This window comes from Ambystoma mexicanum, chromosome 12 (genome assembly GCF_040938575.1).
Source record: "Ambystoma mexicanum isolate Mex_15411 chromosome 12, UKY_AmexF1_1, whole genome shotgun sequence".
In the NCBI taxonomy this organism is placed as follows: Eukaryota; Metazoa; Chordata; class Amphibia; order Caudata; family Ambystomatidae; genus Ambystoma; species Ambystoma mexicanum.
In genome coordinates this window covers 365,923,948-365,941,793 of record NC_090936.1, presented here as the reverse complement: position 1 = coordinate 365,941,793, position 17,846 = coordinate 365,923,948, and the positions used below count along the sequence as shown (strand labels likewise).

At 45.6% G+C, this 17,846-nt stretch overlaps 1 protein-coding gene across 3 annotated transcripts in view; it reads left to right on the top strand.

Annotated features, from left to right (window-relative positions):
• IRAG2 (inositol 1,4,5-triphosphate receptor associated 2) overlaps positions 1-17,846 on the top strand; it is a 2,448,326-nt gene that overhangs the window by 962,576 nt on the left and 1,467,904 nt on the right. For all 3 annotated transcript variants that reach the window (XM_069628487.1, XM_069628486.1, XM_069628485.1), the window contains exon 15: positions 9,084-9,221. In XM_069628487.1, coding sequence (XP_069484588.1) covers positions 9,084-9,221 — 138 coding nt within the window. The remainder of the gene's footprint in view (positions 1-9,083; positions 9,222-17,846) is intronic.

Below are 17,846 nucleotides of genomic sequence, written 5' to 3'. Positions count from 1 at the left end.
TCGCCTTCCTTAAACCCACAACACAAATACACCCACACTTTATCCACACAGCAATCATTCACACCTGAAAAATAGGTCGCACACTGGGTGCACCAATCTGACCGGGAGGAGAGATTCATTTAGACCTCCATGCCAGAAAACAAACATAGAGGGCATCTTTTTATTGAGTGATGCATCACTTAAAGAAAATCATTTCTTGGGATGTTATCCCAACACTTTACCTCATCGGGACACTACCCCTACTCCATAACTGGATGCTATCCCTACTCCATTGTGGCACTCATCCACAAGCACTCGGAGGCGCTACCTCCCTACATCATTGTGGCGCTCACCCACAAACACTGGAAGGAGCTACCTTCCACTATTTTGAAAAGCCATCCTCACTTTTTGCTTCAACAATAGTCACACTGAGAGGATGCTATCCCCTCACTCTTAACCTGCTTCTGCTAGCGCAGTAACACATCTGCTCATCAAAACAACCTTCAACATCTTTAACAAACACTTCATGTGTTGTCCTATATATCCTAGGAGGTAACATGCACAATATAGCATAGCTACTTTAAATTGACTGAGCTAAAAGTCCATGTTGCCAATAGCATTTTAGCGCTGAAATTCCTCAAAGCATTATACTTGCTTACTCTCTCTTGGAGACATATACCCAAACTCACTCATATCATCCTCAATTTAGATTGTCCACGAAAGTCCATCTTTTTCTCAAATACCTCAATATAGTATGCTTCATCTTATTAAACATTTTTAATTTCATTCACGCACAAACTACGAGAACATACAAACACTTCATGCTCAGTCTGTCATCGCTGTGCCCGCTAGTATGCATTAAACTACTTATAATGTATAGGCTCGAATTGCCTCTCTCATGGTCTCCATAACATATACTGCAGCCTTCAAAGGATACATATTTCCTGCCGCCACTCGTCATATCTTCTATGTGATTTCTGAAGATCACCTTTCCCGTTACCTCTTCACCATAATACACTTTACCTCTCGAACACTACTTCACCAAGTCTCATCTGACTTCCTTCTGAAAGTCTCACCTGACTTGGAAAATACAGGTTTTGTATTTCACTCATTTGCACCATACCGGTAATGATCTGTCCCTCGTCAGTCCCAGAGTCATCTCTCCCTTCATTTCATTTGTCACCGCACTGTGGGCATGAACTTTCTTCCATTACAACGTGAACGTCATAACGCCTCTGAACGTTTTCATGGGTGCCTAAACCCTCTGCACAACCCATTTACTTGAGCTGCAGGGACAGTTTCTTTTCTTCAGTGACACTCCGACTTGAAAACAGCACTTCCGAACAAAGCCACGTCCTCTACTCAAGCTGCAGCAGTTCATTCTGTGACATCATGGGGTTCCACTCGGTTGCCATCCCCCAGCTGCTGACAATGACGTCACCATTCTCTGGCCCTTCTCAGAGCAGATCACATCTCCCATCAACCGTCACCCAGGTGGGGCTTTGCTTGCACACCGCTGTGCCAGTATACTGCGCCGAAAACAGTCATTTTAAATGCATCTCATTTTCAGAATGGGGCTTTCTTTTGAACGTAACGTTACTGGCCCTTTACATAGTTCTTAATTGATCTCCCCTTTTCTACCTCAAGATCAATTATAATATCCCTGCAGTCCCTTCTCCACTCAAAGCTCACAGGGCATATCTTCAAAGTGGGGCTTCGTTCACCTCGGGACCCCGCCCCAGCTGCTTCAAAGAATGCGGGGCAAGTTAGGCTTTCCCCCCTTTGCTTAGTTTATCTTCAACTTAATATTTTTTCAAATACTTCTTATGGGGCTCTTCCCTCTTGGGGCTCTCTTCGCACGTGTGCCTTCACAATACTTTTGGGGCTTCACTATATTTCTTGACCCCTTCACTGCTGCGCTGGGCTGCCGCGTATTCTTTACTTGTGCCTTGGTCTAGCGCTGAGCTTCCTCACTTCTAGACCACTTGGGCGCTGTGCTGCCCCTTTTTCACAACCGTGCGCTGGGCCCGGTCTGGGACCTGGGGTTTCTCTATCTCTCAATACACTGCACACTGCACCTCTGGGTGATGAGACTTCCTTGATGTCTGGGGGGCAGTGGTTCCTGTCCTTGTTCTGTTGCTGCTCCCCCCCTCAGCAGCCTTCTTCTGCTCACAAGGGTTCTTAGTAATCCTCGTTGCCAGTGTTAAAAATGCACCTTCTGTAGTCTTCTTAAGTTTCTTCAGACATCTTTATTACAAGTTACATTAAGATGACTTGAACAGAACCACTGGGTCCCATCACCCAGGCTTAACTGACCTTGTCTAGAATCCTCACACATCATTCAACACCAAACATTCCACATGACATCACCAGCTCTCACAAACAGGTACAAGCACTTAAAACATATCTCCTTCCTTTCCAATGGCAAAACACACATTAAACACACCACCTAGAAGCACTTCACAACAGATGCAACTTAGGCGGAACTGTTTCTCAACTGAACAGTTCCTGTTCCCTAGAAACTTGGCATGTTCTGTTACCAGGCTTAAGATTTGTGTAGTTTCCGTCATTCTTGGTCTTATTTTCAGTCTCTTACATAGGTGCAAGTCCCAGGCTTGCAAGATGTCATGTGGCATGTTGGCTTCCTTTTAAAACACATGGTCATCTTTAGTGTAATCGGTTGGTCACTGACCCTCCTGGCCTAAGACCTTGGTTTCACATGTGAGTGAGAGTCCCAGACTCTCAATGTTTCATTACTTGGTTCACTTCCCTCCAAGTCTGCAATTCTTCCTCAATTGTTTCAGGGTCCCAGACCTTGGAGTATGTGAATGTCCCTTACTTGCTTTAGGGTCCCGGACCCTATCAATTATTAGTGTCCCATACTTTGTGGTTTTGGGTGCGGGTCCCAGACTCGCACAGGTGCATTGTATTAGTTTGGTTTACTCTCCTGCCAAACATAAGTTTGTTGGTTCGTTGTAGGGTCCCAGACACTCCTTCCCCAGCTCCTTAGCTCTTCCCTGTGCTTACCCGGACCGCCAACAGCTCCATAGTGTCCCTGCTGGCCTTCTTCATGGCGATCTCTGCGGTCACTGGGCAGCTCTCTCCTTCCAGGAGGATCCAGCAGCGATCCAGCGGGGTCTGCAGCCTCACTGCAGATTAAGGCTTCTCCCCGGTGGCGCGTTTTTGTTTCTTCTGTGCTTTATCTCTCATCCGGTTCAGCTTCCTGCTGGTCCTTTTGGGTGACGGCTCTCCTGTTCTCGCGTCTCACGCTTTTGTTTGAGACTGAGCTTGAACGTGAAGAGAGGATGGCACAGGGGCAACGTGCTGGTCTTGGAAGAAAGACCACGCAGAGCAACAGAGGTTTGAATACCGGATCCGCGCTTAGAAACTGAGCTCTGGTATTAAGCACGTTATTAAAAAACCAATAAAGTAAATAAACTGCAGCTTGAACCGCTGTGCAACTAACGCGTTTGATCGATATCCTCCTTCAAGCCGATCTCTGGTCTTGGAACATTAGGCCACTTGTTCAGTTACTCACGAGTGATCTTTGTAATCCTGGCCATCTTCCTCATCACAGTGCTGTCTGTTAAACTACCTGCATAATATTTTCTAGTATCAGTTGTGTTATGCATGTGGGTTTGATTATATGTATTTTCTGTGTTACTATGTAGGTCAGTTTGGCTATATGCATAATACTCTACACTGTCTAGGTCTTCAACATTATCATGTAGGTTAGTTGTGAATGGCCATCTTGACTCAGATTAAGGATTTTGTTCACATTTTTTAATCTACGAGCCGTTTTTTCTTTTAAGATACCCTAATAAAGAAGTGTTCAAGCAATTTCATCCATGACCGGCATATGTTTGGTCAACTCTGTTTCATAGCAAGGTCATTCTGTGAGGTGATTATCGTTTTCCCACAGACTTCCACACCTTAGATCTGTAGTTGAAGGTTCTCGATCCGCTACAGATTTTCTTTCTGTAATAGGGCAGATTCTAGGAAGGGTTCCTTTTAAACGGCCTGGGTTAATTGGCCTTGAGATGCGTTCACAAGAGATCTTTCTGGCTGTGAGCACCTGGTGATATCACTACCAGCTACATCTGATAATGAACCGGAGCCCATTTTGTCATATGCTTGATACAGAGTACAGTTAACATCTTCAGTACAACCTTTACATAAAATCTAAGATATCATCACATTGATGACTGGAGGGCATCAAGAGGGTATTGGTTTCATTCTTTAAATTATGACTAAGCTGCCCATTGCTCGCCCCCTTAATGAATGTGAATCCTTACTATTTTGGTAGCTGGGATTTAGCGAAGGAGCGAGTTGTCTGCTCTCCAAATGGATTACCTTTAATTTGTAATAAAAATCGGGTAACCAGATTTTGCAGGTTCTTTTTTTCCAGAGATATGTTCAACTTTGTCTGAAGAAATGCTAATCAAATTACTGTGCTTAGCAAATGGATTTTGCGTTTTTCTCTTTTCTCCTACAAAAAAATTATAGCTCGCTCCCAAACAAGTATAACTCCCATCTGTTGCGCTTTGAGAAGGGACAGTGTATATTTTATGGTTTACAATTTTGTGAATTTAAATGTAAACTTTTCCTTTAAATAAAAAAGAAATCGGGGAAGTGCATTTTCAATAGATACATTGAATCTGACCCCTCTACAATTTTGAAATGTGCTCGCCTTTTTAAAAACCTTCATGTTGGTGAAGGACAGTATGCCCATTGCTACTTATGCAGACATTTTTTACAAGGGTCTGAAACCTTGCTAGCTCATTCAGTGAAATTCTTTCTTCCTATTTGAGATGAAAACTAATGTAATATATAGCAGTATGCGTATTGGTGTTTGTAGTAAATCTAACATGTTCCTACAGGGTCCCTGTACATTTCTGGAGAGAGGGGTTAAATGACATGGGCTATATACATTACAGTTAAATGAGCAAGGGTAGGGTATATATTCTATTTCCTCCACTATGCGTACTCTGTAACAGTCTATTACTGTATCTACCTCAATTGTTTCCTCCTTTTATTTTTTGCCTTCTCCTGGCATCTCTCCTCTGCTAAAATTAAATCCTGCTGAGTTCAGCCCAGTGTGCTTACTTTGTCAGTGATTCTGCTTATTGAGACAATGTTGTGGTAAACGTTGCTATGTTTGTCTCATTGCAAATAAACCTATGACATGTTATTTATAACACGCTTAATACCCAGAGGTTTCTAAGCGCGGACCCGAGGATCGAACCTGTGGTGCTCCCTGACGTCTTGCTTCTAAGGTGAGCACGTTGACCCTGAGCTATCCTCCCGAGCTTAGCACTCTGCATCGTCCACAAGGCCTTCTGGGGCCTGGGGCCTCAATACCTTCAACTCTCTCTTCCTAAATATCTTCCTTCTCGAGCTCTTCGCTCATCCGCCTCCAACTCCCTTCTGGTCAGTCGCTTCTCCAAGCAACGAGTTGGTGGTAGATGCTGGCCGCTGTTTTATTTATCTTGTTTATTAACCCATGTACTGCACTTTCCCCGCCCACCCCGCACTTTTCTTTTCCCACTCCCTTACACTTGCGCGATCTGAATGACACCTGGCCTAGTATATCGCTGTCTGTCTTCCCTATGTGCCCCCTCCCTTTCCTCGTCGCGCCTTGAAACACCTGTTTATAGGTGCGTTATAAATACCATATCATATCATTCCACTGTCGCCCAATTCAAATATGTTTACCTCTCTTAAACACCTTTCTACTATACATTTTACCCCTCTAAATAACCAGCTCTTACTAATGTCTGTTTGGCCCCAGTAACTTTTCTATCAGTTCTCGATCATCCACAAGTCACCTGATCAATGTTATCCCACTACTACGGCTCCTGATTCAGGACAACCACATTGTCTGTTAATTGCTTTTTTATATGTTTCTGGGCGTGACACCTTTACACTCAACAAATCAAATACAATGTAGTTACTGAGTTGTCCCTGCTTGGAAGCAGATGGCAATTATTCCACAAGAAAAGCCTAAATGCGTTATGTTACTCAGCATTTGAGAACTGCAAAACACTCATATGCCCAAAAGAAGTCTTCTGCACATCCCTGACGACACCTAGAATAGTTATTCAGTCCAAATGTTGACTGATGGGGAAAGGGTCTGTTGTGAGACTATCGGTCATCCAAGCCCTAGGTCGATATACCAACATACAATAAGGCGCAAATGCTCCCACACTTGTTGAATTTGTAAAACTTGGGGTTTCATCATAAGTAACCCAGGGTAATCCAGATGTGGAGCCCCTGCTCAATGTGCCTTAGAGAGGCTCAGATTCACCTTGCTGAGGATGTCCAACAAGGCCGAAAAACGTGTCTGGGGTTGCTGATGGTACTCTTGTTCAGAGGAGAATTGCTTTTCGGTGCTGAACTGCCCTTTTGGGTGGGGCCAGAATGATATGCAAATGGTTATGTCTCTTCTGTGAAGGGTCAGTGAGATAAAACATTGTTGTGGGCCCTGCTGAGTGGAAGAAATTCCAGAGTACAGGTTATTTGAACTATGTATGTTCTCAGTAGAGGGGCTCCCCGACTCTTTGTGAAGGAGCAAATGTTGGGCAACGTATGGTTACTGGTGGGAAAGTATTAAGCCTGTAAGGAAAGACGTAAGTAGGAAAAGTGCGACTGATGGGAAGGTAAAGGGGATATAGATTCAGAAGTTGGCTTTTAGGGCATTAAGGAAAAAGATAGTCAACCTATTCAACCATTGGAGGGTCTACATGTGCAAGGAGGTGGCCAACCCTGCTGCAGTCTCTACCCCTCCTGTTGCCTCCCAGGCTCTTTGCAATGCCCTTGCCTCTCACTTTATCTCAAAAACCTGGGAAATCCTGTCCACCCTCTCCTCCCATGCCTCTCCTCTCCCATCTCTGTCAGTGCTTGCTGACCCTCCTTCAGCCACCCCCACCCTCCTTCTCGTCCTTTCATCTTTTCTCCCCTGATGAGGACACTAGACAAGTCTGATTTATGAAAGCCTTGTCAAAACAGGTCCATTCATCCCTGTTCCTCTAAAACCATCAAGGACCACATTAACACCCTCGCTCCGGCCCTTGCCGATTTCTGCAATCACTACTTTGCCTCAGGATCCTTCCCCTCCCCTCTGAAGCACTCCCTTGTGCATACTCTTCTCAAACCCACAGCTGATCCTTCTTGTCCAGCTAACTATGGCCCAATTTCCATTACTCCCTTTCTGGGCAAACACCTGGAAAAGCTGGCCATCTCTCAGCTTAACCTTAATTTCAATTCTGTTGGCTGTCTCCATGACCACCAGTCTGGCTTCAGAGCTGCCAGAAGCACAAACTGCTTTCCTGAACATCCGTGAAGATCTGCTCTTCAACCTTGACTCTAACATTCCCTTTTTCCTCATCCTACTCTATCTCTCTTCTACCTTTGACCCGGTCAACCATACCATCCTGCTCAAACATCTTTGTGATAACCTGGGTATCCATGACCAGGCTCTGGCCTGGCTGAAGTCTTTCCTCTCTGTTCGACCCTCCCAGATCCAACTCAGGTATGTCCTATCATCTATCTCCCTCTCCACCTGTGTTGTTCCCCAGGGGTCTAACCTCTCGCCCTGGCTTTTCAACCAATACCTGGCAACACTCTGCCACTGCATTGCCATTTTCTGCTCAAATTTCCAGTGCTACGCTGATGACGCTCAACTCATTTTCAGGCTGCCCTCGGCCACCTGCTCACCTTCTCTCATCTCTGATTGCCTAACTGCCATTCAAGATTGGTGTGCTGCCAATGATCTTTGTCTAAATGCCAGCAATACTGAGATCCTCCTCATCGGCACACCCTCACCATCCTTTCCCCTCATTCTCTGGCCGGCCTCCCTTGGCTCTTCTCCTACCTGTGAGGCTAAGAACCTTGTGTTCATCTTTGACTCCACACTTTCCTTCTCTGCCCACATCTCTGATGTCTCTAAAAAGTCAAACTTCCTATTGCACCTCCTCGGAGCTACTCTGCCTTTCCTCGCCCTCCCCCAGAAGCTCGCTGTCTCCCAAACTCTGCTTCTCTCTAGGTTGACCTATTGTAACATCCTCTTTCTAAATCAGCCTGTCTCTACTCTCCGCCCTCTGCAACTAATCCAGAACCGGACTGCAAGACTTGTCCTTGGCCTCAATCCCTGGGATCATATCTCTCCAGCTCTGGAAACTCTCCATTGGCTCCCAGTGGATGCAAGGATTAAATCCAAAACCCCCTCTGCATTGTCCACAAGGCTTTCTGCGGCCTGGGTCCAAAATACCTTAAGCTATCCCTCCGCAAATACCTCTCCTCTCGAGCTCTCTGCTCCTCTACCTTTAACTCTGCCTCAGGGTCAGTTGTTTTTCAAAGAAACGAGCTGGGGGCTGGGGCCTCCCTCTGGAACAGCCTCCCTGCAACTCTAAAACTTGAGGAGAACCATCTCCGGTTCCGGAAGCACCTCAAGCCCTTCCTCTTTGCTTCTGCCTTCCCTCCCCCTCTCCCCTGCTGAACTGTTCTCTCTTGGCACCATGCACCTGGCTACCCTCTGTCCTCGGGCCCAGGTACCTGCTCACCCTGCCACCACCCCTTGCACTGGGGTCTGTAACTGTACCCATACAGCCCCCCCTTTTCTTCCTGCACTTATCAAGACCTACCATGTCTGCCGCCTTAAACCAAGTACTTGCCACTTGCTGCCTGCACTACGACTGTTTGTTGCCTTTATTATTTATGTATTATTAATCTTGCTCCTTTGCTCCTTTGCTCCGCAACTTCCACTTCTCCCCCTCTCCCATGCACTTGCGCGTTCTCAATGTTACTGGGCCTAGTAAGATTGTTGTTTTGTTCTCCCCCATTCCCTTCCCTTGCTTTGTTGCACTCTGAAACACTTGTGTACGAGCGCGATAGAAATTAAATATCAATTCAATATATTTGATCTATTTTAATTGTATTGCGCCCATACACAAGTGTTTCAGAGTGCAAACAGTTAAGTTTCACAATAGGTAGACTCAATTGCAAGTTGTTCTTTGGATATGGAACCATATGCATGTGTATTGGTTTTCCTTTAATAGTCAAAGCCTCTTCAACTAATTTCTTTGAATATTTTGTTTGCTTTTTAGAATAATGACATCTTTAAACAGTTTTCTAACCACGTGTCATCCCTGGAGGAAACATTGGACCATGAGGTGCTTCTGTTGCTGCAAGGTCCAGAGCCCGAAAAAGCAGCAACTGAGTTCAAGATGATTATACAGAAACTGGTATGAAAATCTCCAAATTGCCTAAGTTATCCAACCACATTCCTTTCTGACATGTTTTAATTTGGGAAGTTAAACCGCTGCTTTGTGTAGTTTTGACATCTTGTAAAATGTTAGAGGGGTTGCATTAACAAGATCAGAACTTCTGGAATAGAGCATACAATGCAAAAGGCTGTAGCATAATATTTCTAATTAATACCTGTCTCCCACAGAATTCTCATCATTTTTGCTAATATTTGATATGTTTGTAAAAAGTCAAATTATGACTAAAACACAATTAAAAAAAAATTGCATCTTTTGAAATATGTCCAGATGTACACAGTATCCAGAAATCATCAAACCTCCACCAGAGAGGAGCCATGGTTGCATTTGTTGTATTTTTAGGGACATCACTGGCACTGGATGTAAAATAGCTGATATACATATGTAATCTTCCATGCTCCTATTCCTTTTTCTGCGCATCGATCAGGGAACATACTACCATGCCTATCCTATTTCTGCCAAAGTGTGTGGGATTTAATGAGTGCAGGCCACTGTGACAAATTGAGGGAATTCATCCATTCTCCCCAAGGGGGAGCACCTCCCCGTGAGGTTAGGGAGGTGAGCCCGCTCTGCAACACCCTTCCTAGGGGTCGAGTCAAGTGAGACCTTGCAGGGAGTGGTGACTCATTGAGGTACAAGGACTCACATAGCTGTGAGAAACTCCCTTTACCAGTAAACGTAATGGCATACATGGGACTACCAAATCTTGTCAATTATTAAGACTGGGCCGAAGAAGAGGCTGAAGGATTCTATTCTTCAAGAGAAAGAGAAAAGGAACCAATCCATTGAGACAATTGGATTGAAAGGGGAACGAGAATGAGTACGAAGAGAGAGAGCAGTGTATCTCTATACAGGGGAAGTTCCCTGCTGACGTAAGCCTGGGAAGAGGCAGAGCCATCACGGGACGCAGACCCCATGAATTCCAAACTTGCTTGGAAGCAAGAGAACGAACACTGAATTGAGGGGAGAAGAAATGGTGGTCGCGTGAACCCGAGTGTATCCGAGTGGGTAGTTGGCCTGCACAACAACCATGACACCATCAGAGGGAAGGCACTACAAGTGACTTGGCTCCCTGGTGAGATACAGAGGAAACGAGAAGTGCAAGGACCTCAGGCAAGTGCCGGAGGATGCCGGCTCGCAAGTGCAGCGAAGAAGTCAAATCGACTCCCGTAAGAGACTCAAGATAGTTTTCTAAGAAGAATGAAGGTAACTGGGAACCAAGGAGGCACGGGAAGAATAACAGAGTATACTACAGAACTAATAACTAGTCGCAGTACAAATAAGATGATTTACTATATTGGAACGGTGATGAAACAAACACAAAACCAATAACATTAATTGAAGGAGAGTCGAATATCATTGTTAAATGTGACCTGGGATAGCTTGGGGGAAAGAATAAGACCGTTCCCTGAAGGGGATGAAAGTAAAAATATAAGTTTACTAAAAATGAACTCTGCCAATACAAAGAAAGAATAATGTCCCCAAAGAGGGAGGTGAATGAAAGTGAAAGAAGCCCAAGTTCAACCTTGATGAATGAGAATACCTTGAGTAAAAGAGAATGTCCACAGTTAAAGGCACACCTAGCCTATACAACAAAACAAGTTTAACAAAGCAAAGACTTGCCTTATGTGGAATGCAAATTGTGTAATGTGAGAAAGAAATTATCTGAACTAATAGTTGCCATGGAAGAGAACATATACCAAGAAGACAAGTGCTGAAAACACAGAGCAGAATGGAGTCACTCTCCGGTCTTTATTTTGTTACGATAGTTATGGGGTCAGATAGTATTAGTTTGGACGGTGGACAGATTCTTTTTCGACATTGAGAAAAAGACTGCTGATCACCTTAGTTATTCTTAATGTACAACCTTTAATTCGGCAGAAAAGGATTGTGAGATACAGGCGCCCTGACAGTTAATTATGTTGAGCAAGGGCTGCAGATTGAGGCAAGGGTTGAGGGCAACCTGCCAACGTTGCCAACGGTATGTAAGTGAGACAGAAGGTTGTTTGCCTGATATCTGCGCACAAAGACACAAATCAACTAAAATTAGCATAAAGTTTAATTGGAGAATTCTTGAACAGCCTTTGGGGAATTCATAAAACAGCCTGACACGTGTTTCAAGCTGAGGTGCTCGTCATCAGAGGCTTATTTTCCTTGTAAGTCAGCCTAGACAATAAATGATTGGTCATCCAGATCAATAAATAACGTGGGCTCGACTAAATTAAACGCTTCCGATGCGTGAGAAATCAGCATCTCCGCCGATGTGAACTGGAGCCGGCTAATTTTAGTTGATTTGAGTCTTTGTGCGCAGATATCAGGCAAACAACTTTCTGTCTTATTCTTAATGTAGGCAACACCCCATAGCCATAGGGATAGCTAGGACTTTCTGACTTTTATTTAATACACCCTACTAATGTCCTCAAAGAATCTGCATCCTTCTTCAGACCCGTCACACCACACCCATCACACTTCTGATCAGCACTTCCACTCTGGCACCTGGGAATGTCGCAAGAGACAGATCCCTATGTACTACACTATGCAACTGTCACAATTTGCTAAGGTGTTAACCACGTTCCATGAAGCTAGGGATGGGGAGTACTGTTCTTGTCCTCCCCATGTACATTTTCGGCACTGGTCGAATTATCAGCTAAATAAGAGAAAAGAAGCCCAATGGATCCAGATCAAGTAGTGAATCCTCTTTGCCACGGTTTGTCCAACTTCACGAGACAGCACCCCCATAACTCATCGGAGTCCTGATTTGTAGTTTAAAGGAGAGGATGATTTCTGTATTCGAAAAGATGCAGAAACGACTGTTCCCCTGCATGACATCCTCCCTGACTGACCTGGGGCTTTAAGGCAGTCCGTTCTTACCATTTTTCAGCACAACCTTCCTTTGTCTTTGCCACACCATCACCTACTTCTCTGCTGGACAGCACTGTGAGGCTTAAGACAAGATTTAATAGAAATAAGTCCAGCCGTTCCTTACGCAATGACAGAGTGCAGTGGGAGAGGACTGTATTAAGTCAGACACAGGAGGTCATGGTTCCAACGTATGTTTTGTTTAAACCAAGGCCCATCAATCCCCCATCTCTAAAGTGTATCTTGGCCCTATATAAAAATAAAGAAGAATTAATGGTGCTCATCAGTAAGTCTTAAAAATCTAATATAGCTTGGAGGATAGCTCGGGGGCAACGCATTTGACTTGGAAGCAAGACAATACACACAGCAAAACAGGCTTGAATCCCGGCCCCACACTTGGAGACTATCCCCGGTAGTAAGCGTGTAATAAAAGATTAATAGTTCTCTCTCCCAAAGCCTAATCCAACCTAAGTGCTGATCCTACCGCTAAAATAAAAGGACTATGATAAAGCTGACCAGAACAGGTCTCCAAAGGGTTTCTTTCTCAGTAGCTGAAGCGGTAATTGGTTTTTGATTGGCTTTTGACCCCTTCCCAAATGTCTTTGACCCTCACTCAAATGTCGCTTTGGAGTTTTGTAGGACTAGTGCCTGGCTTACTAATTTAGAGTTCCAAGGCAAGTTTTTTTTCTTTCTGTTTACAACAGTCTTTGACTATACCAATTAAATAGTGATTTCTCCACTCTGGGGTATTTTATTTATTTTATTGAGAATGTGTTGGGCGCTTATACAACTAAATTGTTTTTCAAAGGGTATGGTTTCTTTCAATTGACCTTGGGATCATAGATCTCCCTCTCGCAGCCTTATGGTGCTGCTTCTTTCACCCCTTTTTGTGGTCTGAATGCTCTCGCTTTCTCGTGGATTTTCTCTTATCCCTTCTTGGGTTTTTTTGGCTTTAAACCCACCTAGGGTTCTCTGGTATCTCAACCCGCCGCAGGGTATTGTCGGGCCTCTCTGCCCACCTCCCAGGAACAGCCACATACCCTCTGTGTTGTGGCATTGTTCGTCGGCGCAAGCTTCTTTTCGGCTGTCTGAGAACCACAGTTCATCCTCCTCCAGCGTTCCCCACGTCGGTTTGTTACGTTGACCTCCTTCAGCCGTAGGCTCGTCCATGCCGTGGACTGCAGGCGCCGGTCAACCGCTTCTGGTTTGGGAGGTGCTCTGACTCCAGACTAGTTTGGAGCTGTTTAGCTGCTCCAGGATGATTTCCCCTCTTGCAGCTGCTCTGCTGGAGTTCCTCTTCCTTCTCTCTTGACGTTGCTTCTATGGTGTTTTCATGATTCAAGCTGAAACAAGATTGGATGATCTGTTGTCTATTTCTTGTAATTCATGTCTGATAGAAGGGTCAGACACCACACCAGCCATCTCTGAAGGGTCATAAGTACAATTATCCTGGTCAATCCCCATACAGCCAACAAATGCATGGGACTTTTCACATGAGAGCGGATGAATACAATCCCTTTCTGGGAATGCCTTGTCCACCAGGGGAGACCTCCCACCACCAGTGCAATTCTGCTTGGTGTGTCCCCTAGGGGGTGTTGAGCTTTGGGGGCTCACCTCCCTATTCCCAAAGGGGTTGGCTCCCCATTGGGTAGATGGGATGAATTCCCTGGATTCGTCACAGGTGGAAGGCAGGAAATGGGCTAAAATGAGTTTGATGTTTTCTTTGGTATGAAAGGTGTGCGTTTTAGAGATAACTATTTAGTCTGATTCTCTTTATTGTTCAAGTTAAGTGTTTGGAGCACTATTTGGATTCAAGTCACTTAAATTTTTACCCAGATATAGTGAGAAGATGGATTTCTGTGTGGGTATAACTGCCAGCCAGTCCGGACTGCAAATTAAGATTGGAAACCCTAAATGTACTTTCTGCCAATGCTTATTGCATCTGGCTGCTCTTCTCACGCCATGAAGCTTCTCGGTGCATGCCTGAAGAGGAAGTGGTTTCTGATAGCAAGGATGATGCTTACTTGCTTAGCGGATAATCAAGTTTGCACTTGACACAGTGGATTGTTCGGGAAGGGCCTGTACACGTGTCAGAGGGTCCAGAGGTTGGAGCTGGGAGGAGTAAAAGGAAAGGACAGGATGGGGTTCATTGTTGGAAAATGAAGACAGATTGTTTTCCCTCTAACTTGTCTCCTCGCGTCATTCCCGCTTTGTGTCATTACTCCCTGCCCTTGGAGGCACAACATCTTGGCAACAACCAGGGAAATGATCCGCTGCCTCTGGGGTCCATGTAGATCATCCCTCACATGGCTGACAACCTCTGGGGGCCAGCAGCTCCAAGCCCATGTTTCGCCCACTCCACAGGGCCTCCACTAGAGTTTTGAGTAACAGCCTGTCAGTACGCTGCTTCACTGGGCCGCCTCCAGATGATTCGTGTGACGGCCCATCAGTACGCTGCTCAGCCAGGCCTCATCAGATGTCTATATCCACAAGCGTGCACGGTGAGCCATGCCCAGAGAAAGACAGCTGCAGCAGAGGCTCTCAGCCCGCATCCAAGTGAACAGACAGCACGTCATCCTTCTGCTTCACCGGCCTCCACCAGACACAGCGGCCCAAGTAGGCAGCCCACCAGGCCTGTTCGTAGCATGTACAATGGTGCTATCCCACAACAGCTATCTGAGGCAGCTTTGCAGGGAGAAGTAAATGCCTACTGTGGCAGACCAGAATGAGTGTCACACGTTGGACACTTCTTGGGCTTTTAATTGAAATAATAGCAAAATGCCTAACTTGCCCTATGGCTAAGGGAATGATCCCTACCAACCAAACTAAGGGTGCTCGTCTGTCATCAATAGTCTAAATAAAAGGTCCACAGTCTACTTCTACCTCACCCTACCACTAGAACTAATAACTAAAGATGGCCAGAATATATATTTTCCGGCACCTTCTCATTAGCTGGGTATCCTGGGCTTTGTTTCAGGGTTCCTCCATTTGGAACCAGTTCTGGAAATTCAACCAACTCAGTGTATATTTATGCAGGTTTACAAATTCTCTTTGAGGTTTTGCAACTCATGGTACATATTCATAGGCTGGATATCCCAGAGTTTCTGGGACATATCAATATCCTCAATGTCCTTCTGACAGTCTTTCTGCATGTAATCTTTTATGCGAATTCCTTTTAATTTGACTCCTTCAGACTCTTTCCATTCGACTTTCTCTATTGAGGGTTGAGTATACCCTTGTTAAAGGTGTAGCACCACCACTCATGGGGCCTTTGTGCTTTCTCCATGACCACAGTCAATACTGTAGTTCCTTTCATGTGCTACATCTAGTCCCTGTTGCTTCCCCCTCTCATTATCCATCCTGGTACCCTCGTTTGATGTGGGTGGATTCACAAGGCTTGCCGTCGGGACAGATTTGTTTCCTCTAGTCTGTCTGCTGTCTCATCTGCAGCGTGGAGTCACTCTGTGTCTCGTTAGGTCTGCATGCTTGGTGTAGGTCTGCTGACGAGTGGTTTTGTTTATTCAATTTCCTTCTGGTTTTGGTGTTGTAGATCGGGCCCTGCACTCACCAAGGCTTTCCTGTGGTCACGCCACAACATAGTACGGTCTCCAGGACTCCGTCCTAACAGCAGTTTCCCCACTGTATATTACGCCAGACCTCCAGCGTCCTTCTCTGGCGTACTCTGTCTCGCGGGTTTGCCACGTGCTCCACAGGTCCACACTGCTCTGACCCTCCAAGACGTGACTACGTCAGAGGACTGCCCCTGCATATGGCTCTCTCCCTCACTTCTCAATTGGTTCATTGCTGTTACCTACAAGTCCCCATTCCATGGGTCATTATGTTTTCCTTCAGGTGTCGTATTTGATCCAGCATTACCTGAAGCCAAAAGAGAGGAAGGCACATTACTTATTACAGGCAATCTCATATAAGCAGATCATGTTGCTTTCATAGGGAGTTCCATGTGGGAATGAGTCCTTGTCACCTAGAGGGAGTCACTCCCAGTATGGTCCCACTTGCCCAGACCCCTACGGAGAGTCTTGCCGAGCTGGCTCACCTCCCTAGCCTCACAGACGGTGCCTCCCAACCCCCTGGGGAGCATGGAAGAACACTCTTGATTCATCACACTACACTCAAGAAGACTTCAGAGCAAGCCCAACCACTGGTTCCAAACACGGGTGACAACCATGTGCAGGTCACCAACACATGAGCACTGGCCACTCGCCAGGAACCATATAGGAAGATGGCGCGCACCCCCAAGTTGTCACTCAAGCAAACACTGCATCTTTTTTGTGGAAACCATCCACATTTTAATTGGCCCCCATGTCCGATCATGGCTCAAGATGGACTGTCAAGGACACCACAGACATGGCCCACATTTTCATGAACTAGATTGGAAGGGAAGTTAGGTCACTAGTCAAAACGTTCTAACCAGCAGAGAGAGCATCGTACACCACGTTTGTTGCAGACCTCAACAACAATTTGGTGGTTCAGTGCAACACAGACTACGAAAGGTTCACGTTGAACCAGTATAGCCAGAAATCATAGGAAACCATGGACAAATATTTCCTCAGATTACAGAAACAAGTAAGCCATTGCCAGTTCAACACCTTTTCTGATAAATGAAGCAATTTCACTTTGGATAATTGAAGGCTGCATTTCCTCCACCTTTTGGAAGCACCTGCTTAATAAAACCTCTACTGGTTTCAGAAATCCTTGATCTGGCTCTAGTATATGAACAGTAGACTCAAAGGCGGTGGTGATGGAAGCACCAAAAACAGCTGGGGCCACCGCAGATATGGCCACCAAACTCCCAAGCAATACCATACACGACACTGAGAGAATGCCGCCCACATCCCGGCCCAGAGCCACGCATGCCAGTAAACACAGGCTCGCACATGCTATCAATGTGGCTTCCTATTCCCACACAAAGGTCCATGTCCGATGATGACGCAAACATGTATCAAGTGCGGCCTGATGGGACACTACCAGACGGTGTGCAGGAATGGAAGCCCATTCCCCACACAACAGTCCGAGACGAGTGATCCAAGAAGCCAAATAGTCTGTTACATCGCCACCGAAGACCATCCGTACCCTCCACAAGAAGGGGGAAGTATGCGACCTAGCACCCCAAGAACCGCACCATGAGAACATATGTCTGATGACCAAAGACACAGATGAAGACCCCTCCCTGAATCACGCTGGGCATACAAGGACAAGAGGTCCTTTTTTAATCACTGACACAGAAGCTACTGTAAACTTAATGGACGAAAGAACATTCTGTTATCTCCATAGTCTGTTTGCATTTTCCAGTGGGGTGTACTGACCCACGTCCCTACATGGGCAGTTCTGCTACACTATCCTGCATCAGAATGCAGCAGGGCTGGCTATGTTGCACATACTCGATACTGACACTCGGCCGCTGCCTACTGTGCTTCAAGACAGCCAAATGCCTTGGTCTCATTGCTATCACCTGACACATGGAGAGGAGACAGAAGAGGTGTTCCACGGATGAACCGATGAGAGATGACCCAAGCAAGGTTCCAGCAACTAGTAACAGACCTGTTCTCAAGGGCCCCCGATCCAGCTGGACATAAATGAAGCCATGCGCTCCGTACCCCAGCACTCAGGATGAGTAGGTTTCAACCTCCAACACAAAACTGAATAATTACAATGCCTCCTTCAAGATCACATTGAGCTGGCGACGAGTCAAATACCATGGGTATCCCC